At 45.8% G+C, this 27,300-nt stretch overlaps 1 protein-coding gene across 1 annotated transcript in view; it reads right to left on the bottom strand.

The window, feature by feature from the left end:
- LOC147708403 (presenilin-2-like) overlaps positions 1-27,300 on the bottom strand; it is a 448,344-nt gene that overhangs the window by 361,321 nt on the left and 59,723 nt on the right. The window contains exon 2 of the mRNA XM_086927117.1: positions 21,171-21,322. Within this exon, the coding sequence (XP_086783243.1) occupies positions 21,171-21,290 (120 nt within the window). The 5' untranslated portion in view covers positions 21,291-21,322. The remainder of the gene's footprint in view (positions 1-21,170; positions 21,323-27,300) is intronic.

Raw genomic sequence — 27,300 nt, 5'->3', positions numbered from 1 at the left:
GAGATTCTTCAGTCTTCTATGTCGAGTAGGATGTCGAAGGGTCAAGAGTTTCGTATCAAAGTTTCAGTCAGGATGATCTGATGTGCCATGGCACAGCTCCTACCTTTATTCCAAATCAAGGGGCTGGATCACCTGCTAGGTCCCTCCTATGAGTGGGACCCAGGAAGGGGGTGGTTACACCCCTTTCCCTTTGTCCAGTTTCGTGCCAGAGCTGGGGCTGGAGTGCCCCATCACCGGTTTGAACTGGACTTTCCATGGGACACCTTGTGTGCCCCAGGCAGTGTCTAGTTTCATTCAGCCCTCCCTGCCCCAATCCACTATCTCCTGTCTGGGGTGGTGTAACACCTCCCTGTGACAGGAAACCTATTGTCCAGGCCTCCCCTGCCGGAGTTTCGGTCAGCAGCAGGAGGCCAGACTCGTGTCTGTGGCAGCAGCATCCATTTTGTGATGCTGAGGCTCTGGTTAGATTTAACCGCGTTTCAGGAAAGTAACATGTCTTCTCCCTCAAGAAGGGTGGAATGCTACCCCCGTCGCCAGGAGTGGCGAGGGGGTAGTATTCCAAAGTGTATGACACCTTACACGACATGTTTTGATAAAGCCAAACCATAGTTAGCATTTAACCGCGAGATTCATAATGCACTTAAGAGTATATGGTATGGCAATATCCCAGAACAGCTATAAGGACATGGTTCCAAAAGCTGCAGACAGGCTCAGCTCATGCTAGAGCACCATCTCACATAAAACCAAGCACTCTGCCTCCAGGATTGTTAAGGCTTGCCATAGGAGTGACTTATAGGTGTATATGTGTCCAGATATAGGTTTAGACATAGGGATACTATATCTAAGCAAGGGGCGATTACACCACCTTGCCCCAGCTGAGTGATCAGCCAGTTGTGTCAGTTTGGATGGCCAGCCAGGGGTGGCACAAGATATGCTGCAGCCCCTGGTAGGGCTTGGATGCACCTATGCCCCGGGTACCTAGTACACTGTACAGGGGCTGATAAGGTGAGCCAATACCCAATTGGTAATGTACCTAAAATACATGGTTGTGAATTTAGAGAGAGAACAGCAGGGCTGTGGGTCTGATTAGCAGCCCACAGCCACATTAAGTCGAAAACCAGTGAAGCAAAAAGCAAAAAATGGGGTGACCATAGGAAAGCAGACCCTACTCTCCTACATAACTCCCCTCCCCCCCCCCCAACGCAGGGACATTAAACTTAACCTTGACCAGATAAGTCTTCATGTTCTAAGTGGAAATACCTGGAGAGACCATCTGCATTGCCATGGTCAGTCCCGGGTCTGTTTCCACTGTAAAATCCATCCCCTGTAGGGAAATGGACCACCTGAGCAATTTGGGATTTTCACCCTTCATCTGATTTAGCCACAAGAGGGGCTTATGGTCTGTCTGAATTCTGAAGTGAGTGCCAAACAAGTATGGTCTCAACTTCTTCAGGGCCCAAACCACAGCAAAGGCCTCCCTCTCAATGGCTGACCAACGTGTCTCTCTAGGGGTCAGCCTTCTGCTAATAAAAGCAATGGGCTGATCTTGACCATCTACATTAAGTTGGGAAAGCACAGCTCCCACCCCCAACTCAGAAGCATCTGTTTGGACAATGAACTCTTTGGAGTAGTCCGGACTCTTTAAGATAGGTGCAGAGCACATAGCCTTCTTCAGGTCATCAAATGCCTTTTGACAGCTAACTGTCCACTGAACCTTTTTTGGCATCTTCTTGGATGTGAGATAATTTAGTGGTGTCACAATGGACCCATAATTGTTTACACATTTTCTGTAGTACCCAGTCAGGCCCAAGAAAGCTCTGACCTGTGTCTGGGTGGTTGGAGGAGCCCAGTCCTGTATGGTTTGGATCTTACTCTCCAGTGGTTGAACCTGACCCCCACCTACAAGGTGGCCCAGGTACACAAACGTACTCTGCCCTATCTGGCACTTTGTTGCCTTGATAGTTAGGCCTGCCTTTTGCAGGGCCTCCAAAATCTTCTTCAGGTGGATCAGGTGATCCTCCCAGGTGGAGCTGAAGACAGCAATATCATCCAGATAAGCTGCGCAAAAGTCATCCAACCCAGAAAGGACTTGGTTCACCAAACTTTGGAAAGTGGCAGGTGCATTCTTCAAACCAAAGGGCATCACCACAAATTGATAATGACCTCCAGGGGTTGAGAAAGCTGTTTTGGCCTTGGACTCCTCAGCTAACCTGATTTGCCAATAACCAGCTGTCAAATCAAATGTGCTCAGAAACTTGGCAGAAGCCAATCCATCAATGAGCTCATCTGCTCTTGGAATGGGGTGAGCATCTGTCCTAGTGACAGCATTGAGACCTCTATAGTCCACACGGAACCTCATCTCTCACCATCTTGGGTGTGAGGTTTTGGTACAAGGACTACTGGGCTGGCCCAGGGGCTCTCTGATGGCTCAATTACTCCAAGCTCAAGCATTTTCTGCACCTCAGTATTTATACAATCCCTGACATGGTCAGGTTGCCTGTAGATTTTACTATTCACAGGCAGACTGTCCCCAGTGTCCACCTCATGGGTGCACCAGTTAGTCTGACTAGGTGTCAATGAAAACATATGTCTGAAAGACTGTAGAACCTGTCTGCAGTCCTGTTGCTGTTGGTCAGTGAGGCTGCCAGATAAGGCCACACCATCAACTGAACCATCCTCAGGGTTATGGGATAACAGGTCGGAGAGAGGGTCACTCTCTTCCTCCTGCTCCCCATCTGTAGCCATGAGCAAGCCCATGTCTGCCCTGTCCACATATGCCTTCAGTCTGTTTACATGGAGCACCTTGTGGGGGCTCCTAGGGGTGCCAAGGTCCACCAAGTAGGTGACTTCTCTCCTTTTCTCAATTATGGTGTGGGGTCCAGACCATTTGTCTTGGAGGGCTGCTGGGGCCACTGGCTCCAACACCCACACCTTCTGCCCTGGCTGGTACTCAGTCAGCACAGCCTTTTGGTCATGCCAAGCTTTCAGGAGTTCTTGGCTGGCCTCAAGGTTTTTGGAAGCTTTCTCTATGTACTCAGTCATCCTGGAGCGGAGACCAAGTACATAGTCCACTATGTCAAGTTTAGGCTTTTTGAGAGGTAACTCCCATCCTTCCTTCACAAGACACAAGGGACCCCTTACAGGATGTCCGAACAAAAGCTCAAAAGGGCTGTAGCCAACCTCCTTTTGTGGGACCTCTCTGTAAGCAAAGAGGAGGCAGGGTAAAAGGATGTCCCATCTTCGCCTAAGCTTTTCAGGTAACCCTTTCATCATCCTTTTTAGGGTCTTGTTAAATCTTTCAACAAGCCCATTGCACTGTGGATGGTAGGGTGTAGTGAACTTATAGTTAACACCACACTCTTTCCACATTGCTTTTAGATATCCAGACATGAAGTGGGTACCTCTGTCTGAAAGTACCTACTTTGGAAAGCCCACTCAGGAGAAAACTCCAAGTAGGGCCCTTGCCACAATAGGAGCTGTTGTTCACCTCAGGGGAATTGCCTCTGGATACCTGGTGGCATGATCCACTACCACCAGTATACATATGTGCCCAGATGCTGTTGGGGGGGTCCATTGGTCCAACAATGTCTATCCGCACTCTCTCAAAGGGTACCCCCACCACAGGTAGTGGTATGAAGGGGGCCTTTGTGGTGCCACCTGATTTGCCACTGACTTGGCAAGTCGCACAGGAGCGACAAAACTCCTTTGTATCTTCTGACATTTGAGGCCAGTGAAAGTGAGGGACAAGCCTGCCCCAAGTCTTGTTCTGGCCTAAGTGTTCTGCTGGAGGAATATCATGGGCCAAGGTTAGAAGGAAGCCCCTAAATTGCAGAGGTATGACCAACCTCCTGAAAGCACCAGGCTTGGGGTCTCTAGACTCTGAATAAAGGAGCCCATCATCCCAATACACTTTATGGGTACCTTGAGCATTCCCAGCAGCCTCAGCAGCAGCCTCAGCAGCAGCCTGCTGTCTGAGGAGTTCAATAGAAGGACAAGTTAACTGAGCCTGCCCCAGGTCTGCCCTTGAGGGTCCCTCTGTCCCCAGAAACTCAACCTGATCAGGTTCAAGCTCTTCCAGGACAGTCTTCTCTTGTATCACAGAATCAGCCTCCTGTGAGGGCTGATCCTCAACCTGGGGCAAGTGGGAAGGCACTGCCTTAACCCTCTTGCTCTTTCTCTTGGGTTGTGCTTGGTCTATAGTTTCAAGATCCAACACAGGTTCAGGTAAGCACTTTTTGGCCTGTGACCTGGTCACAGCAAGGACATGTGCTGAAATACCTAGCATTTCTGCATGAGTCCTGTACTCCACCTCTGACCATATTAAGGGGGCCCTTACCTGGCAGCAGCAGACGCCGCCTGAGCTGAGAGGCAGCGAGAGAGAGGGCTACTTCGCCGACACCGCCAGGAGTCACCGGGTGCATTCCTTTCGCGTCGCCGCCCCGGGACTACATTTCCCGGTAGGCCAAGCGGCGGCGCGCACCACATATGCGAGTTCAGCGCCAGGAGGCGCATTTAACCAGCGCGCCCCTCGGCAGGAGCGGGGGCCCTTACCTGGCAACAGCAGACGCCGCCTGAGCTGAGAGGCAGCGAGAGAGAGGGCTACTTCTCTGACACCGCCAGCAGTCTCCGGGTGCATTCCTTTCATGTCGCCGCTCCGGGACTACATTTCCCGGCAGGCCAAGCGGCGGCGCGCACCACAGGCGCGAGTTCAGCGCCAGGAGGCGCATTTAACCAGCGCGCCCCCCGGCAGGAGCGGGGGCCCTTACCTGACAACAGCAGACGCGGCCTGAGCTGAGAGGCAGCGAGAGAGAGGGCTACTTCGCCAACACCGCCAGGAGTCACCGGGTGCATTCCTCTCGCGTCGCCGCCCCGGGACTGGATTTTTCGGCAGGCCAAGCGGCGGCGCGCACCACAGACGCGAGTTCAGCGCCAGGAGGCTCATTTAACCAGCGCGCCCCCCGCATCGCGGGACGCCGGGCGGAGCCCGGGCAAAGGGCGGGCAGTCTGTGGCAGTCCGTGGCTGAACGAGGCTGGGCCACATATTATGATCCTGCTGCTGAAGTCTAACCCCCGGAAGTGAGACTCTTTCTTTATATATCTATTGACTTTGGACATTGTTTTTATCTTTAGGAATTCAAAATACTATGTTAATAGGAGAGTAACCTAAGTATCATACTCAAGTATCTGCCAATTCATGATAGTCTTTATTTTTTAACGTTTAAATATTGTGGTTTTAACTATAAGTATCAACCATGTCTAAACATAAAGCTGATAAAACTCCTACTGCTCTAGCCACATTAGACAACTATTTGGTGAAAGTGGTTAACAAAATTAATAGTGAGAGGAGAGCATCATTAGGGCGGGGGAGTTCTCCTGTCACTATCCCAACTTCACCTACACCAGTGGACGCACCGATAATATTGGATAGTTGTGGCCCGGAGAACCAGGCAGTGGTATCCGTGGATGTTCTGGTCCATGCAGAAAATGTTCAGGACACCTCAGTCACATCCAAAAATGAAATTCATGACACCTCAAACAATGATATTCAGGAGCAGTGTTCACCCCCCCCCCCCAGAGCTTCCAGGGCTGTAAGGGGTGTAGGAAGACACAAGTCAAACGAGGGGGAAATCGTAGTAAAAAGAGATTGGAGACTCCACCGAAACACCCATTGGGGGATCCTGAGCCGGTGGGAAGTAAAGGCTCAATTAATATTAATGTTGATCAAATGGAACTTCTAGCCAGTATTATTGACGCAAAATTAGAGGGGCTCATTAAACCTCTAGTGTCCAAACTTGATTCCATCTCTGCTGAAGTCAAAAGACTAGGTGGTCTTATGGAGACATATCTGGCCCGGACTGAAAGACCTAAATGTGGCGCCAAGGGTACAGTTGAAATAAATCAGGGCACTTCCAAAGTCGTACCTAAGCCACTTAGTAACCGAACAACGTAAATTGAACCTGCTATGCCTGACTCGAGACCATTGATGTGTCCGAACACGCAGAGCACTGTAGTTCGAGAGAACACTCCACCTGTAAGAGAAATAAGGAATAATCGCCCCACCAATCTGCCACCTGATTGTGCCCCATATGTGATTGTCTTGACAAACGTCCCCCCCTAGATAGTCATTCAACCCAGCCCCATCAGAAAACCCACAGTTCACTTAAAAACTAGACAGTTTCGTGGATGAATAAGCAATGTGGCTTCCCGATAAAATTTTTGGACCAAATTTTATCCACGAGAAGGAAGAATTGGATAGGTCAGTCTAGAAAGACCTGTAGGGGTGATTGCGTTATAGTAAATTTTAAACATCCTCAACATGTAGCTACCGTCTTGTTAAGGGCAGCTTCACTAGTTTATGCTGAGAATAGTGTTTGTGTACGCCCACTAGGCTACTTTTATAGTCAATTTATCAACGCAACCCCCAATAAGGATGGGAGCAGATACTATAGACCCAATTTACCTTTACAACATCCTGACTTTGAAATCCCTACGCACAACAGATTCCAAGCCTTAAGCTCATTGGATTCTAACAATTGACATACCGAAGGCTGCGGGTGGTCTAAAACGGCAAGCTCTATAAGCCCGGAGACTGAATTAAATAATAAAAATTTAGATCTGGAGCTAATCCAACAGGGTGAACGATCTGAGACTAACAGATGTGGGGGTATAGCAAAGGGGAATGTAATGGTGGGGGATAGTGCTATGGTAATAGCCGCCCCAGTTGCTCCTAGTACAATGCATAATACAACGCATACCAATGGTATTAAAATTGTCAGTTGGAATCTTGCTGGACTTAAGTCCAAGGGGAATGTTTTGGGTTGGAATGATTTTATCAATAGCTATGATATACTTTGTTTTCAGGAAACTTGGTGCAGGAAGGAAGTAAATTATGATGGTTTTGTCTCATACAATCTGTCGGCACAAGATTCTACCTCGGGGAGAGCCAAGGGAGGTCTCCTGATCTTGGTCTCTATCAGGGGACAGATTATAGTGAAAAGGTATTGGTGTGTGGGAGCACATGTACAGATCCTTTGGCTAATTGCAGACCAGGGCCGTAATGTACTACTGGTTAACTACTATAATAATCTGTTTGATAACTCTAGGACGACAGTAGTCCATAACTTGGCCAGTGCTATTGAGAATTTCATTACAGAACTTAATGTCGTTTTTAAGTTTATCTGGGTGGGTGATTTCAACCTATCTTTGTGAATTGTCTACCCAAAAAGTCTGTGGGGTTCTTAATAATGATGGTGTGGATGATTTACATTTTAGACATAACAGTTATGGCGAAATACTGAACAAGTTTATGGGATGTCATAACCTGGAAATCTTGGATTTTGTTAAAGATGAATTTGGTCAGACTATCCCTACCTTTAAAAACAGGCAGAGTAGTTCAGTTATAGACCATGTGATTGTCTCATCTAATATCATCCCTCACTGTGCCTCTCCCAGGATAGAGGTCAGCCCCCTAAGTGACCATAATTATATAGTCCTAGATTGTACTTTATGGGGGAGTAGCACTGTTAAAGTAGGTAACATACTTACCAATGTAGAGCCCCATAGAACAAATGGTGTAAGGATTAGATGGATAGGGGAGAAAGCCAGTGAACTGCTAAACTCCGTTGTCAGTGAGAGTCTGACAGATATTACCCTCATATTGGATCACGGCACTGACAACGAGCGGGTTTTAGCTGCTTTTAAATACATTAACAAATCTATTAATGCCAAGTTCACTACACCTAAAAATGCCCATTGTGGAAAAGGCCGGTGTTGGTTTGACCACGCATGCACTAGCCTGTTAAATAAGTTAAAACAGGTTCTTGCAAAAAAGCCTAGGGATAATATCATGGGCCAAGGTTAGAAGGAAGCTCCTAAATTGCAGAGGTATGACCAACCTCCTGGAAGCACCATGTTTGGGGTCTCTAGCCTCTGAATAAAGGAGCCCATCATCCCAATACACTTTATGGGTACCTTGAGCATTCCCAGCAGCAGCCTGCTGTCTGAGGGGTTCAAGAGACGGACAAGTTAACTGAGTCTGCCCCAGGTCTGCCCTTGAGGGTCCCCCTGTCCCCAGAAACTCAACCTGATCAGGTTGAAGCTCTTTCAGGACAGTCTCCTCCTGGATCACAGAATCAGCCTCCTGTGAGGGCTGATCCCCAACCTGGGGCAAGTGGGAAGGCACAGCCTTAACCCTCTTGCTCTTTCTCTTGGGTTGTGCTTGGTCTATAGTTTCAAGATCCAACACAGGTTCAGGTAAGCACTTTTTGGCCTGTGACCTGGTCACAGCAAGGACATGTGCTGAAATACCTAGCATTTCTGCATGAGTCCTGTACTCCACTTCTGACCATATTGAGTCCTCTAGATCATTGCCCAAAAGACATTCCACTGGGAGGTCTGCACTTACCACAACTCTTTTGAGACCAGTTACCCCTCCCCAGGAGAAATAACTGCCATACTATGGTGAGTAGTGACATTGCTAGCATTGGTCACTAGGTAATTATCACCCAGTATAATTTTTCCAGGGTCCACAAAGCTAGGTGTCACCATAGTGACACTGGCACCTGTGTCCCTGTAGGCCTGAGCCACTTTACCATTAATCAAAGGTGTCTGCCTGTACTTGCCCAAAGTATTGGGACTCATAGTAGTGGACATATCCTTGTCCACATCACAGATCAAGACTGCCTGAGTAGGAATCCTGACTAAGCCAGACTCCATCTCAGTACCCATGGTTAATCCCACTAACCCTTTAGGCTGGGGGCTGCCACTGCTGACTGTACTAGTGGGTGCAGGTGCCTTAGGGGCTTTAGTGGCAGGGGCTGTACATTTCTTAGTGCACTCACTAAACCAGTGAGAAACTGACTTACAGTTATTACACCAAGGTTTCTTTGGGCCATCATTCTTCTTTTTCTTTCCAGTTTGGGACCCCCCTCATTAGTAGTATTTTGGGGGCCTGAAGAAGACTTCTGGTATTTTTGTTTCTGATCTCCACCCTTCTGGTCTGCCTTTTTCTGATCACCGCCATGGTTCTGGGGTTTCTGCTTAACCCTGGTTCTGACCCATTTGTCTGCCTTCTTTCCCAATTCTTGGGGAGAGGTCAGATCTGAGTCAATCAGGTGTTGGCGCAACAACTGGTTCTGACAGTTATTAAGGATTTGTTATCTCATGATGAAATTATACAATCCTGTATAGTCCTTAACTTTACTACCAAGCAACCAACCTTCCAGAGCCTTAGTGGCACAATCAACAAAATCAGTCCAGTCCTGAGTCTGAGCTTTTTAGGTATCTCTGAACAACAACCTGTATTGCTCAGTGGTTAGGCCAAACCCCTCAATAAGAGCACTCTTCAGGACAGTGTAGTTTTTAGCATCCTCAGGTCTAACAGCGAGGAGCTTGTCTCTCACTTTTTCTGAAAAGGAGACCCATCAGATTGCTGCCCACTGATCTTGAGGAACCTGCTGTACCATGCAGGCTCTCTCAAGAGCAGTTATCCATTTGTGGATGTCATCCCCATCTCTGTAGGGGGGCACAATCTAACTCAGGTTTCTATGATCATAGGACCTGTCTTTATCCTTAGGGATATTGCTGCCACCAGTGAAATCTAATCCACTTAATCTTTGCTCCCTTGCTAAAGCAAGTTTAGCTTGGGCCAGGGCTACCTCTTCCTTCTCAATCTGAAGTTGGACAGCTCTCATCCTAGCCTCATGTTCTCTTCTCTGGGGGGGGAAGTCATTCCCCTTTGAGATCCCCTTGAGGCATTAGACTGGTTAGACTGCCTGGAAGGAGATCTATCCCTTCTATTGCCAGGGAGAATTCTACTATTAGGTCTGGGAAGGGATACCAGCTCTCCATCCCCATGTAGGCTTACATTGGCCCTGCTAAGTCTTCTGACCTGAACTTGGCCTTCCCCCTGATCATCTGACTCATCCCCAACTCCCTCCTCATCTTCTGGAGTGATTGTGTCATCTTCTCTGGGGTCCCCTTCTCCTGTATTAACTGGGAGGACTTCCTCAGCCTTCCCAATATCAGCTGTCTCCAGGATATGTATCAGGATGGGGATTGTGGGGTTATGACCCCTTCTCAGTCCTCTTGAGAGCGCAAGGCACTCAATTCTCTGAAGCTGAGTTTTTCATAGCTGGATGGTGCCTTGGGAGGGTCACTCACAGGTAGAGAACTGGATTGTTCACCTGCGCCAGCCATGACTAGTGAGGTGAAGGTGGTGCACCTACCTACACTATGTGTTTACCTACTTGAACCTCTCTAGAGGTTGTAGTCAGGGTGTGCTAAGCCCTTTGGTCTACAACCACTAAGTTCAGTAGAACTTAAGTATGTAAAGCTTTGTTTATATGTACCTAAGGTACTTGATGTGATCTTTCAAATGATATTGTCAAAGATTACAATTGGTAAAACAAACAGCAAGCTCAAATCCCACCCGCTGCACACCAATGTGAGAAGTTGGCCTGGTATATGATGATCACTATTCTAGTGAGCACCTTGCACCAGTCCAAACAACCCTTATGGTGATTGGTTGCAAGTCAATCTTATAGACCAGCTATCCTAATGGTAGCATGGACAAAATCAGTCTTAGGCTAAACTCAAGAGGGCATGTGAAGCCAGCTGTTTTACCATATGCAATCCTTTTAACATCAAATGAAAGGACACCACACAAGTTATATATGATAAAATATATGTATTTATTTCTAGAATAATCCCCTATACTCTTTATGAGCACAGAAGCACAAGCGTTAAACAAATAACTTAATATAACATACAATAAGCTGCACAATTATGGATAGGCCGGGTGGACACTCAAACCATATATTAAAAAAGTGGTATAAGTACCACCTCACGAACAATGGTAAGGCCTAGGGCCTTGGGAATCACTGGGCCTACACTGGACTAACAAAGGTTAGGACATAGGAGGCCCACAGGATGTGGGTGCAGTGTCTATAGGCAACCGCGTTTACCTTACAAGTCAATGGTGCGTAAAAATCAGAAAGTTATAGGTTTGGGAGTCTTCAGACTGCACTAGAACTTAGCCACTTGAAACTAGGATACTAGGGATGTAAATCACTACAGGGGCACCGGAGTACCCTCGTTACCTCACCCACGGGAAGCGAGTGCATAGGTGCCAAAGTGCATCGGATTTCTTTGTGCAGTTCTATGGAGCCTGGAGGAAAAGATGCTGCAGGCGACCAGGAAAGAAGAGTCCGGTTGGATCCAAGGGTGAATCGAAGATGTAGAGTACCTGAAAGCAGAGGGGACAGAGTCTAGGTCACTAGCCAGTGACCAGGATGGAACCAGGACGGAACCAGGCAATGTCGGGTTCCGATCAGGTGCTGTCGAGTAGTTTGTCTCCGCTGCCACGTGGACCAGGAAGTATCGAGGACGACCAGGAGTTGAACACGGGCTGTCCCACGAAGGTTCTCGCAGTCAGCTGTGTTGGTTCTCGAATCAGAGTCAACAGGCCTTGGCAAATGCAACCCACGCAGGACTCGAAGATGGCTTCTGACCTTGCTGGTCCGATCCAGATCGGTGGCTCCTTTTCAGGGGAGCTGGGGCCAGTCTGGAGCAACCAGACCAGCAGTTCAAAGTCGAATGTTCGTCGTCTCAGAGGCCACTAGCCAACGGGCAAGTGACTGGACAACGCGTCAAGCAGGAAAAGTGCAAAAGGGCCCCACGCAGCATTCGGTGAGTGTGGAGAGGTGATCTTCGGTGCACAGGCTGCTCGGGGCTGGGGCTTCTCAATCCCCAAAGTACAGCTTCGAGGGGGCCTAGGAGCTGCACAGGAAGCACTTTGCTGGCTTTCCAAGATGGCCGGTCCCAAGTCTCACGTCGCCTCCACGGGTCTCAGCTTTGCTAGGACTGTGGATCGGGCTGTTGGAAGTCTGGGAGTCCAGGTCTTGTCGGTCTCTGTCATTCGAGCTCCGGCGGGAGCAACAGCAAAGAAAACCTTTGAGCGCTGATGGTGCCTGCTTGCACAGGGTGGCCACTCCTTGACCACAACGGAGATTCTTCAGTCTTCTACGTCGAGTAGGATGTCGAAGGGTCCAGAGTTTCGTATCAAAGTTTCAGTCAGGATGATCTGATGTGCCATGGCACAGCTCCTACCTTTATTCCAAATCAAGGGGCTGGATCACCTGCTAGGTCCCTCCTATGGGTGGGACCCAGGAAGGGGGTGGTTACACCCCTTTCCCTTTGTCCAGTTTCGCGCCAGAGCTGGGGCTGGAGTGCCCCAGCACCGGTTTGAACTGGACTTTGCATGGGACACCTTGTGTGCCCCAGGCAGTGTCTAGTTTCATTCAGCCCTCCCTGCCCCAATCCACTATCTCCTGTCTGGGGTGGTGTAACACCTCCCTGTGACAGGAAACCTATTGTCCAGGCCTCCCCTGCCAGAGTTTCGGTCAGCAGCAGGAGGCCAGACTCGTGTCTGTGGCAGCAGCATCCATTTTGTGATGCGGAGGCTCTGGTTAGATTTAACCACGTTTAAGGAAAGTAGCATGTCTTCTCCCTCTAGCAGGGTGGAATGCTACCCCCGTCGCTAGGACTGTTGAGGAGGTAGTATTCCAAAGCGTATGACACCTTACACAACATGTTTTGATAAAGCCAAACCATAGTTAGCATTTAACAGCGAGGTTCATAATGCACTTAAGAGTATATGGTATGGCAATATCCCAGAACAGCTATAAGGATATGGTTCCGAAAGCTGCAGACAGGCTCAGCTCATGCTAGAGCACCATCTCACATAAAACCAAGCACTCTGCCTCCAGGATTGTTAAGGCTTGCCATAGGAGTGACTTATAGGTGTATATGTGTCCAGATATAGGTTTAGACATAGGGATACTATATCTAAGCAAGGGGCGATTACACCACCTTGCCCAAGCTGAGTGATCAGCCAGTTGTGTCAGTTTGGATGGCCAGCCAGGGGTGGCACAAGATATGCTGCAGCCCCTGGTAGGGCTTGGATACACCTATGCCCCGGGTACCTAGTACACTGTACAGGGGCTGATAAGGTGAGCCAATACCCAATTGGTAATGTACCTAAAGTACATGGTTGTGAATTTAGAGAGAGAACAGCAGGGCTGTGGGTCTGATTAGCAGGCCCACAGCCACATTAAGTCGAAAACAAGTGAAGCAAAAAGCAAAAAAATGGGGTGACCATAGGAAAGCAGACCCTACTCTCCTACATTCACCCTTAGTTGGCAGGGTATGCCCAGACATGTTACCCTGAAACCGGTCCCAGGATGATTGTCTGGTCCAGGGAAGGCCTGGCTTGGCAGTTCGTGCCAGACTGTTCCCATGAGGAACTGTGTCAAGACTGATTTGAATTTGGCTGGTTCTGAACTAGGGTGCCGAAGTGAGCTAAAGAACAATGATGGATTCAACCTAGCTCTGTGAATCGGGGTGAGTGTCTGAAACGTTTCAGTGCTCCGTCCATCATCTCCTTGTTTTTGCAATGCTGGTATCCTTCCACCTCGAACACTAAAATCCAGATTAAGGCAGGCACTGCACACACAATACACCCAGAAAAAGAAAAGTCTGGTAGGAAAAAATAAGTGTACATCAGCCAGCATTAACCAGACAAGAGAGCCAAAAGAATTGCTGTGGCGTGGGTGCCGGAGTCTCAGACGCTGTAAATGGAATACACCACTTAGTAACCACTGATCAAATTAGTTTGGTGCTCTAGAAAGAAGGAGAAAACACCCAGCTTCCCCCAAATTAATCAATCCAAAGATTGAAGCAACAATTTTACCAGATTCAAGGCACACGACAAAACAATTGAACTATAATTAGTAGTTATTTTTAAGGAATGAAAGATGCTGGGATTCTTGTTCCTCTTTGTGTTCTTTATTCTCTTTTAGCCATTTGCCAATGTGTTTCGTCGCATTGGGATTGTTCCCCTTAAGACTTCCTCAGGGTTGTTAAACTTCAAATCAGTTCACTATAGATCCTCCTAAAACTGTGTATGTATTTGGAGGAATCTGATCCGTTGATTCATGTAAATAAGTATTTAAAAGTGTAAGGTCAGGGCATCCATATGAATTACCCAATGGTATAGTCACAAAGGGTATCTCCGTAAGTTCAATCTCGCAGCGTACGCGAGTTCAATGCAGAAAATTGCTACTTTTCTCAGGTCCTGATCGATAGCTCTAGTACAGCGTTTCCTCATGTACAACCGCCTCCGGCCCGAATACAGGTTTCCTCCAAAATCATACACGGTTTTAGGAGGATCTATTGGGAACTGACTTGAAGTTTAACAGCCTAGAGGAAGTCGTAAGGGGAACACAAAGAGGAACAAGAATCCCAGCATCTTTTATTTCTTAAAAATAACTAACAATTATAATTCAATTGTTTTGTCGTGTGCCTTGAATCTGGTAAAAGAACTGTGGTGGCATCCTGTTCTCCCCTTTGAAGTGTGCTCCAAGTGTTACATGTAGCTCAAAAAACCTGTCAAAAAGGATTTGACAGTGTAGTGTTGCGGGATGCTCAAAGCCCCCACTCCGAATATTCTGTTGAGTCCAGAGGAGTCATCTCTGCCCATTCAGGACAGCCAATCGTTTGCTCCTGGGAGGCATTTCACACCTATTCAAAGCTGAGCACACACTGAGAGGTGGCAGAGGCTTAAGCAGATAAAGGGTAACTTTTTCAAAGTTAATTTCCTTAATTTCTATTAAAATTCCAACTTCACCATTGAATTGGATTTTTATTAACAATTAAAAATAGTGGTTTAATTATTTTTTGCTGGTTCCATCTCAGAGACACATGATTAATATTTTAATTTGTCCTCTGGTTTTCTACATATGACAGCTAGATCTGCCACAATGAAAATAGCTGTTAGGCCTGGTTACTGTAGGGCAGTGGTAATATTAATTTTATACATGTCCCACTTTAAAATACCAGGCACTTTAGCTTGTGGACTACAAGGCTTACAGAGGGGTGACTTACTAATATAATGTATCATTTTAACAGATCGTACTGAAGATTTAGGCTGTGGCAGTCAGGTTTCAATGGTAGGTCTAAAGCCACGTTTCCCTTTTCACACTAATGATGGCACAATAAGTCCATCATTTCCTTTGGTTTTTCTTTGTTCGCCATAAGTTGGCAGGGTATGCTCAGACGTGAGTCCCTTGCTCACTTTGCCACTGGATTCAAGCAAGCCGGGCTGAAGAAGGCTGAAATGCCAGAAACCGGTCCTTGGTAGCTTGTTTCCGGTCCAGGGAAGGCATGGCTTGGTAGTTCGGGCTGGACTGTTCCCATGAGGCACAGGGTCAGACTGATTTGCATATGGCTATGTCTGAACTGGGGTGGCAGAGTGGGCTAAAGAACGGTGATGGATTAAACCCAGATCAGTTGACTGGGGGTGAGTGCTTGTATTGTCAACGCTCCGTCCATCATTTCATTTGGTTTTTCTTTGATCGCCATAAGTTGGCAGGGTATGCTCAGACGTGAGTCCCTTGCTCACTTTACCACTGGATTCAAGCAAGCCGGGCTGAAGAATGCTGAAATGCCAGAAACCGGTCCTCTGTAGCTTGTTTCCGGTCCAGGGAAGGCATGGCTTGGCAGTTCGGGCTGGACTGTTCCCATGAGGCACAGGGTCAGACTGATTTGCATATGGCCATGTCTGAACTGGGGTGGCAGACTGGGCTAAAGAACGGTGATGGATTAAACCCAGATCAGTTGACTGGGGGTGAGTGCTTGTATTGTCAATGCTCCGTCCATCATTTCCTTTGGTTTTTTTTTGTTCGCCATAAGTTGGCAGGGTATGCTCAGACCTGAGTCCCTTTCTCACTTTGCCACTGGATTCAAGCAAGCCGGGTTGAAGAAGGCTGAAATGCCAGAAACCGGTCCTCTGTAGCTTGTTTCCGGTCCAGGGAAGGCATGGCTTGGCAGTTCGGGCTGGACTGTTCCCATGAGGCACAGGGTCAGACTGATTTGCATATGGCCATGTCTGAACTGGGGTGGCAGAGTGGGCTAAAGAACGGTGATGGATTAAACCCAGATCAGTTGACTGGGGGTGAGTGCTTGTATTGTCAACGCTCCGTCCATCATTTCCTTTGGTTTTTCTTTGTTCGCCATAAGTTGGCAGGGTATGCTCAGACGGGAGTCCCTTGCTCACTTAGCCACTGGATTCAAGCAAGCCGGGCTGAAGAAGGCTGAAATGCCAGAAACCGGTCCTCAGTAGCTTTTTTCCGGTCCAGGGAAGGCATGGCTATGCAGTTCGGGCTGGACTGTTCCCATGAGGCACAGGGTCAGACTGATTTGCATATGGCCATGTCTGAACTGGGGTGGCAGAGTAGGCTAAAGAACAGTGATGGATTAAACCCAGATCAGTTGACTGGGGGTGAGTGCTTGTATTGTCAACGCTCCGTCCATCATTTCCTTGGTTTTTTCTTTGTTCGCCATAAGTTGGCAGGGTATGCTCAGACGTGAGTCCCTTGCTCACTTAGCCACTGGATTCAAGCAAGCCGGGCTGAAGAAGGCTGAAATGCCAGAAACCGGTCCTCTGTAGCTTATTTCCGGTCCAGGGAAGGCATGGCTTGGCAGTTCGGGCTGGACTGTTCCCATGAGGCACAGGGTCAGACTGATTTGCATATGGCCATGTCTGAACTGGGGTGGCAGAGTGGGCTAAAGAACGGTGATGGATTAAACCCAGATCAGTTGACTGGGGGTGAGTGCTTGTATTGTCAACGCTCCGTCCATCATTTCCTTTGGTTTTTCTTTGTTCGCCATAAGTTGGCAGGGTATGCTCAGACGTGAGTCCCTTGCTCACTTAGCCACTGGATTCAAGCAAGCCGGGCTGAAGAAGGCTGAAATGCCAGAAACCGGTCCTCGGTAGCTTGTTTCCGGTCCATGGAAGGCATGGCTTGGCAGTTCGGGCTGTACTGTTCCCATGAGGCACAGGGTCAGACTGATTTGCATATGGCCATGTCTGAACTGGGGTGGCAGACTGGGCTAAAGAACGGTGATGCATTAAACCCAGATCAGTAGACTGGGGGTGAGTGCTTGTATTGTCAACGCTCCGTCCATCATTTCCTTTGGTTTTTCTTTGGCACGATAAGTGCTACAGTCTACAGGTGACCTTTAACTTGCAGGTCTGGGTGCACTTTTCACACCATATACTAAGGACCAACAGGCAAGGTAATAGGCCAATTCAACCTTGTTTAAAAGTTGAGCACCACCACTTTACTACTGGTTAGTAGGGGTAAAATGCACAGAATTCTAAAACCAGCAAACAAAAATAGACTCCAGCAAAGGAAAATAATTTGTGGCCATGTATAAACAAAAGGCAATTTCCTACATGCAGCTTCCTTGCACACCACAGAATCATTAAATAGAGAAAAAGTTTCCATTCAAATATAATTTTAAAGAGCTTCGTCTTTAAGAATACTGAGTGAGCATACCGACAGTGTGACTCGGAGGTAAGAGAGGAATGGGAAGAGATAGGGGAAAGGAAGTGAATCGATAGTAAGAAATAACCTTATTAAGTCTCAAAAAGGGGACCCAACATCACACAGCTTCATACAATAAGATCACAAAGCCTCAACTATGACTAGGCCCAGGTCTTGATAAACATCATTTTTTTTGCTATTCAGAAGGTTCCAAGCAGACAGGTGCTGGGCGAGAAAGTATGTTTTTACCAATCCTATTCAAAGAACGATTGGGAGAGAATCAGTGGAAGGCACCAAACCAGTTTACCAGTAGCTCACAGTTAAAACCAGGAAAAATAAACACTTTGGAGTCTCTTAATTTGAATGTTCTCTTCATCATAGCAGTCCTTGTGCTCACCTTTCTCTCTGAAGAGTAAACTAGATCAGAACCACAATCCTAGCACCCATGGGTCCTGGTCATCTTGTAGACGTCCTAGACATTGTATGCACCTACAAGGAACTCTCAGAATGAGCATACAAAATATTCTCTCGCAGAAAGAAAAATGTAGTGGCCTTAAGGTAAGCACCCTTAGTTAAAAGCTGAAACCTCTAAAATTTGAATCCTTGCCACCTCTGGAATGTTGTCTAAACATTTCACTTCCTGCTCCAATCTAAGAATACAGGTTATTATGCAAGTTTTGACGCCCTTCTGTCCATACACTAGCTCCCACTACGATCTGATCTGCTTTTCTATGACTGACAGATTCGTATCAGATGAAGAATTTGTTTCTACTTTTGGCCGACCATCCCCTTAAACTGTTCCAATTGGCTACCATCACCTGTACCTTAAAGTCAATACCTTTACTGATGGGATCTAACATCATACAGGCAGCCATGAATTATAAATTCATCACAGATCAGTAAGGCCAGGAGGGGGTCAGGAACCCCTCCAAGATCTGTGGAGTGCTTGCGTGTAGATGATGGGTGGGGTGAAAAAGTTGGGACTTAGCCCCCACTTGTGTTTGTCAGCCATGGGAATCATGATGGAACCTAGATATAATCACTACTAATTTATTGATCGAGAAGACCCTGGCACTCAATGTGGGGAGTCAAAGAATCATTTACTCTGTCTGCAGGTGTGGGTATCAAGCAGGACAGCTAAAGATTGCTCTGAGCCCGACATGAACATAACAGATGAACCCCCTGCTATGGCAGATAAGCAGCAGCAAAACACACTAGGGTCTTGACTCATTACTCAGCAAGGCTGAGCCAAACTAAACTACAAAGCAACACAAACGCCACTGCTGGAGTTATTGACCACAAAAGCTTATCACAAATGGATGTTTAGAATAAAGCATAAACAACCTGCATATTTAGCAACTGGGAATTTTTTATTCCTCTTTCGAAATTTTTTTCTTTTGTTTGTAACATAGTATTTTCAGTGCATGGAAGAAACAAACATTTATTATATGCAATCAACAATAATGCCATATAGAAAAATATTTACACACTCACAACATACATGGCCTTCCAGTCATACAAAAACATTCATACACAATGAACAGTGAAATAATCACAATACAACAAACAGAAATTTACAAAGAAAACCACGTATCGGTCATAAATCAGTGGGGGGCATCCCTTGAGGTTTTGGAATTTTCTAAAGTCTTTTTTGACTTGATCTCTGAACAAGAGTCCACTTCTCTTACAGATGGAAAGCAGGCTTGTTTTAGCGCAAGAATTATAGACCAGATACGGGGATGGTCGACGCGTTTCGAACCCTTGTGGTTAATATGGTTCTCCTCAGGACCTAGGCTGGTTCTGTGGGGATAATCAAAACAATGGGGTACTTAGTATGGCAAAGTCTCAGAAAAAGAAAGACGCTCACTCCGAGCTCAACCAAAGCCTACCTTCAGCCAAAGAATCAGAAGGGTAAGTGCTTCAAGAATGGAAATGCCAAGACAGAAGGTTTCACCGTGAGGTGTGTTCACGGGCTGTGAGTGAAAGAAAGTTAGGAAAAATGAATAGACGCGCTTTGAACAAATAGAAGAAGTGACAGGCCTAAAGAGGAAATCCACGTTTTGCCCCAAAGGACCCAAAATCCCTAAGGAAACTTGACCTTCGAACGCACCGTACTATCTGGAATATCGGCTTTAGAAAAAAAGAAAACCTTTGTAAAACACAACCTGACAAAAGCTGAGAAAGATGCCCTCTTGACCATTAAGAACGATGACACTATTGTGGTCAAGCAGGCCGATAAAGGCGGGGCTATCGTGATTTGGGGCATCAATAAATACAAACATGAAGTCTACCGTCAACTCAATGACCAAAACTGTTACAGGCGTATCGGTAAGGACCCTACCCTAGACATCAAAAACCAAATGTTTGAAATTATTCAAAGAGGCTTTGATCAAGGATTTGTCGGGCCAAAGGAATTGATATTTTTGCAAAATAAAAGTGCACTGAAAATACTATGTTACAAACAAAAGAAAAACATTTCGAAAGAGGAATAAAAAATTCCCAGTTGCTAAATATGCAGGTTGTTTATGCTTTATTCTAAACATCCATTTGTGATAAGCTTTTGTGGTCAATAACTCCAGCAGTGGCGTTTGTGTTGCTTTGTAGATAAGCAGCAGCAGCATTTCTTTTATTGCACCATTTTCACCTAATGGAGCTCTAGAAACATTCAGCATGTGCGCAGCCCGAAGATTTCTGCTACTCCGCATTAGAAGATGTCAGGAGTTCCAACTGCAGTGTCTGGTGGCTCAAGGCTCTGCTGTCAGTTTGGCTTGCACTGCAGCGATCACCGTTGATCAATCACTATAAGGAAGGATGGGTCGTCATTGATTCTCTCAAATGGAGGGGCTGCATATGCTGGGACCTTCCCTTGTTGACCTCTTTACCCGCACTGGTGGTCCCCTGTATTTACAGCTCTGATCATGGAGAACCCATTTAGCTCCCGTAGAGGAGAGCACAGCAACAGAAAGGAAGCTACATCAGACGTCCATAAAGAACCATCCGCGCAGCAGAGCCTGATATGCTCTGCCACATCAAACACTATCCATTGAATAGATTTACATGCCTCCCATGATTTGTCAGATCATGGACAGCTATAAAACTGCACATGCATACTTTATGTCACCTACGAGCAGATTTCCTGATAACAGGCACAGCCCTAGAAAGGAAAATTAGAAGTAAAAGCAGATGTCAGTGAATAGACCATGGTTAAAAAACAGAAAAGGGTATGGGTTTCACAGAAAACAGGCTTGCGACGTTATTATAGCCAGGGAGTTTCCAGAAATTCTATTATCTATCCCTAACGTTTTAATCCCTTTTCAGCTCGGCTCCTTTTCGCAGTTTACCATTATCCTCCTCTACCTTTTCACCAGAGGATTTGCTAACAACTTTGTTGAGTGGTATTCAGAAGCGGATTCTCGCCATTTAGTTCTAAATAGTACCAATACCATTGCTAGCTGCTAATTTATACTGGATCCTGGAGAATGTTATTTAGGGCAATCAATTGAAGATACTGGAGAAAAACAAAGCAACATGCAATTAGGGACCTCTCTCACTATGTAGAAATGATCTGCACTGCTAGGGGAAGGGTTTGGCTTGAACTCTGTAGTGGTAATGGAGATTTAAAGGATTATATTCAAGAACAGCACAATGCAACGTAATCATATATTCAGGAAAGTGAGATTAGCTTTTCATACATAGACGTGGGCACTGGGATACTTAAATAACTCAAATACAAATTAGCTGAAAATTTGGCACATCCACTTGCTCTAGTCTAGAGAAACCTACCCTATGTGTTGATTCTGTCGTCTGTGTCCCATCTTGATAGAAGGGAAGTGTGGGACTCTCCGCTGTGAGAAGAGATGTTCTTTCATTACATACATCTTCGTCACTCTCTGAACCATCCATGACTGTCTTCAATTAACGTGCTTATGGAAAATCTAAATAAAACAAAAGAACATTTCTTATTTCACTTTAAAAAGAATACATTATCTAGTCACAAAGTCAACAGTGAAAGAAAAAGGACTTCAACTATATATGGGATAAGGTTGCACCTATCACTAGAATGAGGTGAAAGCCGAAGCTCCTTTCGAAGGTCAAAGAACTTCGCAATGACTTTCAATATATATATATATATATATATATATATATATATATATATATATATATAATATATATATTCACTGAAAAAAACCATAGGTTTCACACCAGTTATAGTTAGGAATTAGCATTTAAAAAACCTATTAAATTCACTGAAAAAACCATAGGTTTCACACCAGTTATAGTTAGCTGGAAATTTTACTGATATAAAACCATTGAAATTCCCACGTTATAGTTAGTCGGACTCACTATAACTTGCGCGTGCAATGCACTGCTGATGACATCACATATTACATCACTCATGACATGGTCAGTGACATCACTCATGACATCACTGATGACACCATCCTTGTGACACAGTCACAGACCTCCTCTCAGTGTAAAGTAACCCTTGAGACACATATTCAAAAATAGAAACTGAAATTTTTAAAAAATGGACATACCTATATCAGTTACAACAAGCAATTCTGTACTTCCACTATCTATATACACATCCACTCATTCACCAACAGTTCTATATAGTCACTCATACATATACTCACTCATCATATGAAGAGATACACCTATACATCCTGTTACACACCGACATTCATCCAAAAGTTACTCACACACATATTCACACGTGCAAATAAACTATTGAACAACCATTTATTTGAATATAGAGTTATACACACACTTCCACCTTACTTCTACTGAAAATTACACATATTTATTCTCTTAAACAATCACTTATAGAAACACATACTTATTTAAACAGGAAATCTTACAATCTCTTACTCTCACATATACTCACTTATATACATCAATATTCATATATACTAGATTAAAACATATGTAGTTACTGATAAAGACACTAGTGAGACAGTCATTCACTCACTAACAAACACATATAGACACTCATCCACCCATACAGTCCTGTACATATGCTGTCTTCAAAACACATACAAACAAAGAGTCAGTCACTCATGCATCTATGTGCTAAGTAATACCTCCACCAAACCATATAGACACTCATACTGATACTACTAAAAATATCAAATAACCCATATACATACGCATGTAGCTACTTATCAACACATGTAGCCACTTATACACAAAGTGAAACACTAATATATGTATTTAAATATTTAAACATAACTCACTAATATTTATTTTTCAGAAAGACACATATTCACTGGATGGTGTCATCAGTGATGTCATGAGTGATGTCACTGACCATGTCATGAGTGATGTAATATGTGATGTCATCAGCAGTGCATTGCACGCGCAAGTTATAGTGAGTCCGACTAACTATAACGTGGGAATTTCAATGGTTTTATATCAGTAAAATTTCCAGCTAACTATAACTGGTGTGAAACCTATGGTTTTTTCAGTGAATTTAATAGGTTTTTTAAATGCTAATTCCTAACTATAACTGGTGTGAAACCTATGGTTTTTTTCAGTGAATTTCAAAGGTTTTTTTAATGCTAATTCCTAACTATAAGTTTCACTTTATAAATAAGACTGTTAGCACTCTAGTTGTTCTTTTTAACACTCTGGTACATTCTGTCATTGGGCTACAGTTGGGCTACATCTAGTTGAATTTTGGGCTACATTTACAATTTTTGATCTCTGGTGGCCATCTTTGGGCTACATTGGGCTACTTTGGGCTACATTTTGGCTACATTTTGGCTCTAACATATATTAAGCCCAATGTAGCACAATACATATTTTTATAAAGTTAATTTTTTTACAAACCACTTCAGAATAGGGCTACCTGTCTCTACAATTATCCCATTTTTTTTTTTTTAATTTTTGGGGGGAGCGCTCCCAGAGCGCGCCCCGGAGTGCGCCCCGAAAAGCGTATTTCTGAAAAGCGCCCCCGGGCGCGCTCCGGGGAGCGTCTCGTGAGCGCCAATATCGCAAACGAAAACATGATCGTGACGTATCGCGTAGCCGCGACCGCGTGATACGCACGGCGTAAGCGCACCCGGAAGTACTCGAGCGAATACGATCGCACAACGTAAACTTCCGACGCGCTTACGCTGCGCGCCCCCGTGCGCGTAGCGTAAGCGCGTCGGGTCATGTGAGCAGAAAATAACACTTTTCATTGGTTCATAACAGTTTTAGTTTCATAATGATGAAGCCCCTGGTCTTGTGACCTGAAAATAACACTTCTCATTGGTTCAGGACAGTTTTTTTTTCTAAATGATGAAAGACCCCACCTTTTTTCCTTATTCTGACTTTGTCCTTTGACTGAGGAAGACCTGTTTGTTGCTCTCTCTACTTTTTTGCTCCAAATAATGGCTTCAGTAGTAGCATCAGCTGGTGCATCTGCCCCACCACCACCACCACCACCACCAAGAGGACCAGCTCCAAATTATATTGGTGGTCAAGAACAGGAGGAGGAGGAAGAGGAAGAGGAGGAGGGGAGAAGAAGATGGCTGCCAGAAGAAAATACACCTTACAAACCCAAACCACACATTGTTTGGCAGTTTTTTTCAATTCCAGAGGGGAAAAAAAAGGTGAATGCTCCCAAGGTGACTTGCCTCATCTGCAATGATGAACTTTCACGGGGCAACCCAAACAAGAAATATTCTTTTGGTAACTATACCATGATTCGGCACATGACAAGAAAGCATCCAAACAACTACTCTCGTGCAGAGTTCCGGGAACTGGCCAGTAACCTCCCCCAGTCATCAAGGACCCCCTCCCAAAGAAACCAACCCACTTCCTCGCAACCAGAAACATCTGAGGTGATGCCTTGCATTCAGCCGAGATTTGCTGATTTTAAAATCACTTGTTCTGCATGTGGCAAGCTTATCGCCTATGGCGAAAAAAGTGTTAAGCTCATCGTCCTTGCAGGTGATAATCACAAGTGCCCCAAAAAGAAATAATTTTTGGGGTTTTTTGTTTTTTTGCTCCAGTTGAGCCAGTTTCAATTCCCTTTTTTTGTTTCTCCCCCTAAAAAATACAAAAAAAAATATAAAACTGTTTTGAAAAGCCAAAAAAAGTTCAAAAAGTTCCAAAAACACAAAAAAATATAAAACAACAAAAAGAAGAAAAAAAAAAGTTCTTTTTAGAACTGCCTCCAATTTCTAAATCAAAACTTCATTTTTTGAAAACTCTGTCACCTTTTTTCATCATAGTGCGCTCCCCGGGCCGCTCCCCGGTGCGCGCACCGTGCGCTTCCCCCGCGCAAAACGAAAAAAAAAAAATATTTTAAATGCCCCGCGGGGCCCTTTTATAGCCCCCACATCAAACCTAGGGGGTCAAAGGGGTCTATCCCTGACGCCTTATGGTCAGTTCCCACTTTGTTTTAGCCACCTCTTATGTCTCGATTTTACCGAGACACAAGATGGCGACCGCTCTGGACTGTTTGGAATGTTTACAGACACCCGAGAGCCAATCAGCTTTCCATGCGCACCTCGCGTCACGCGCCCGGAGCGCTCCCTGGTGCGCGCACCGGTGCGCTGCTATAGATATATATATTTTTTTGAACCTAAATTACTCAAAATCCACTGGAGCACATATCTTGAGACATAGCAAAGGCACATCGGGCTACCAGTCCCTACAATTTTGCCAAGTTTGGTGTAAATCCATTCAGCCGTTCGGGCTAAAAGTGAAATCGACCGCCCTATGGAAATTAACATGGGGAAAACGCGTTTTGGGATCCCCCTTTTATCTCGGCCCCCGCTTATTGTATCCCCCCCCAAACTTTCAGGGAAGGACCGGAGCTCGACGAGGCCATTTTCATGAAATTTTCAGGCAGATTCGTCAACCGGTGCCAAAGTTATTCCAAATAGAATTTTGAGATTTAACATTGAAAAAAATCCTAACTATAACTACCTACTGGCGACAGCCAGTAGGTAATGTATATATATATATATATATATTTGTTCTTCTGGTGGATCCCCACCGAGACCAGGAAGACCGTCACCCAGGCCCTCGTCACCAGCCGACTGGACTACGGCAACGCCCTCTACGCCGGTACCACCGCCAAGCTCCAGAAGAGACTCCAGCGGATCCAGAACGCCTCAGCCAGACTCATCCTCGACATCCCACGAACCAGCCACATCTCCGGACATCTGAGAGACCTGCACTGGCTCCCCGTCAACAAAAGAATCACCTTCCGCCTCCTCACCCACGCACACAAAGCCCTACACGACCAAGGCCCGAGCTACCTCAACAACCGAATCAACTTCTACGCTCCCAAGCGTCACCTCCGATCAGCCAACCACGCCCTCGCCGCCGTCCCCCACATCCGAAGAGCGACAACAGGAGGAAGGTCCTTCTCCTACCTGGCCGCCAAGACCTGGAACTCCCTCCCTCCCGACCTGCGCCTGACCCAAGACCACCTCTCCTTCAGGAAGAAGCTGAAGACCTAGCTGTTCGAGCAGTAGCGCCCCCCCCCCCCCCCAGCGCCTTGAGACCCTACGGGTAAGTAGTGCGCTCTATAAATGTCTGTGATTGATTGATTGATTGTTTTTATTCTAGTTGTATTACATAGAGCTTATTAGCCCTGTTGAGTCATTCAAGCGGTTTGTGGTGAATAGCACACTACTCCAGAACCCAATGTTAGAGGTAAGTAGGTAGATTAGTGATATATATTTGCTGTTGAACCGTTTGAGCTAGAAACACATTTTTTTGGGTTAAATTCTGCAGATTATGCGGCAGATAATGAATTATGTTGCGAATGCCGCAAATCTAGAAATATGTGAAAAACGCAGCAGATGGGAAATAAAATAATTCCAGTGGTTATATATTTTCTCCCAATGAAAAAACAAAGGCTTAAGATTAGTTATACTTAGGAAGAAATTATTTATTATTTATACATAAAATCCACTTAAAATACACAAACCTTAAAAATTCACAGCTCAAGACACAGTGTTGTCAACTCGCTAGGCACACTACACATTAACTATAACTCAGCCCAATACCATACACAGGGTTCTCATAAATTATGTAATTTCAGATGTCATGAGTCTAGTTATAAATTCTATATTTTAACATGCTATAACTGATGGGATACCAAAGGGTATAAGCAGTGCATGGAATAGCAGTGTAGGGTTGGCCACAGGGCACTGCATGCAACAGGCCTCGTGCCTGACTCCTGTAGGCAGCCAAGCCCCCGCCGAGCATGGCTGTTGGCTGTGTGGAGTTGGCAGCAGGCCCAGGCCTGTGGCCAGGCCTTGCGCCCAACCCCCGACGGCAACCAACCCCAGCCAAGCACAGCCTTCGGCAAAGCACAGCATGGAATTGGCTGCAGAGACTGGCCAGTGGCCAGGCCGTGTACCCTAACCCCCTGACTAGTAACCAACCTTCCTGTCACCATCTTGCACACACCAGTGTTCAGACTGCTCTCCTGTCTCCTCAATGGGTGCTGCAGCTGTCGCACACCATAATCACTGCACCATCGCAGGCTCCTTAACACCCACAAATGCACACAAGTGCCGAAGCAATGGCCCAGCACTCGGAGTCTCAAAGTTGAGCACCTGTATTGCCCACCTTCAGGCTCTATCATCAACACAGTCCAATGCCTGGATCCTGGCTCTGGATGAAAGACTTCTTGACTTACATGATGCATAATACAGGAAAAGTTACATCATGATGATGCCAGTATTCATGACCTTTGCACCCTCTCTGTCCCTACGAGTTGAAGCAAGCTGGAAAAATGTTTCACAAAAGATGGTGGACAAAAGTGCTCTGGATCTCTGAATTTAAATACCATATACTGTAGAAGTTCTTCCTTGATGGCGATATGGGCATATGCATCTTGGTTCCCAATGGTAGTCATCCAGCTCCCTTGCATAAACCCAAAATTCTGAGCCAAAGGGAC

Source organism: Lissotriton vulgaris, chromosome 6 (assembly GCF_964263255.1).
Source record: "Lissotriton vulgaris chromosome 6, aLisVul1.2, whole genome shotgun sequence".
Taxonomy (NCBI): domain Eukaryota; kingdom Metazoa; phylum Chordata; class Amphibia; order Caudata; family Salamandridae; genus Lissotriton; species Lissotriton vulgaris.
Note: the sequence above shows the minus strand (reverse complement) of the source record. Positions and strands in the feature narration are given on the sequence as shown.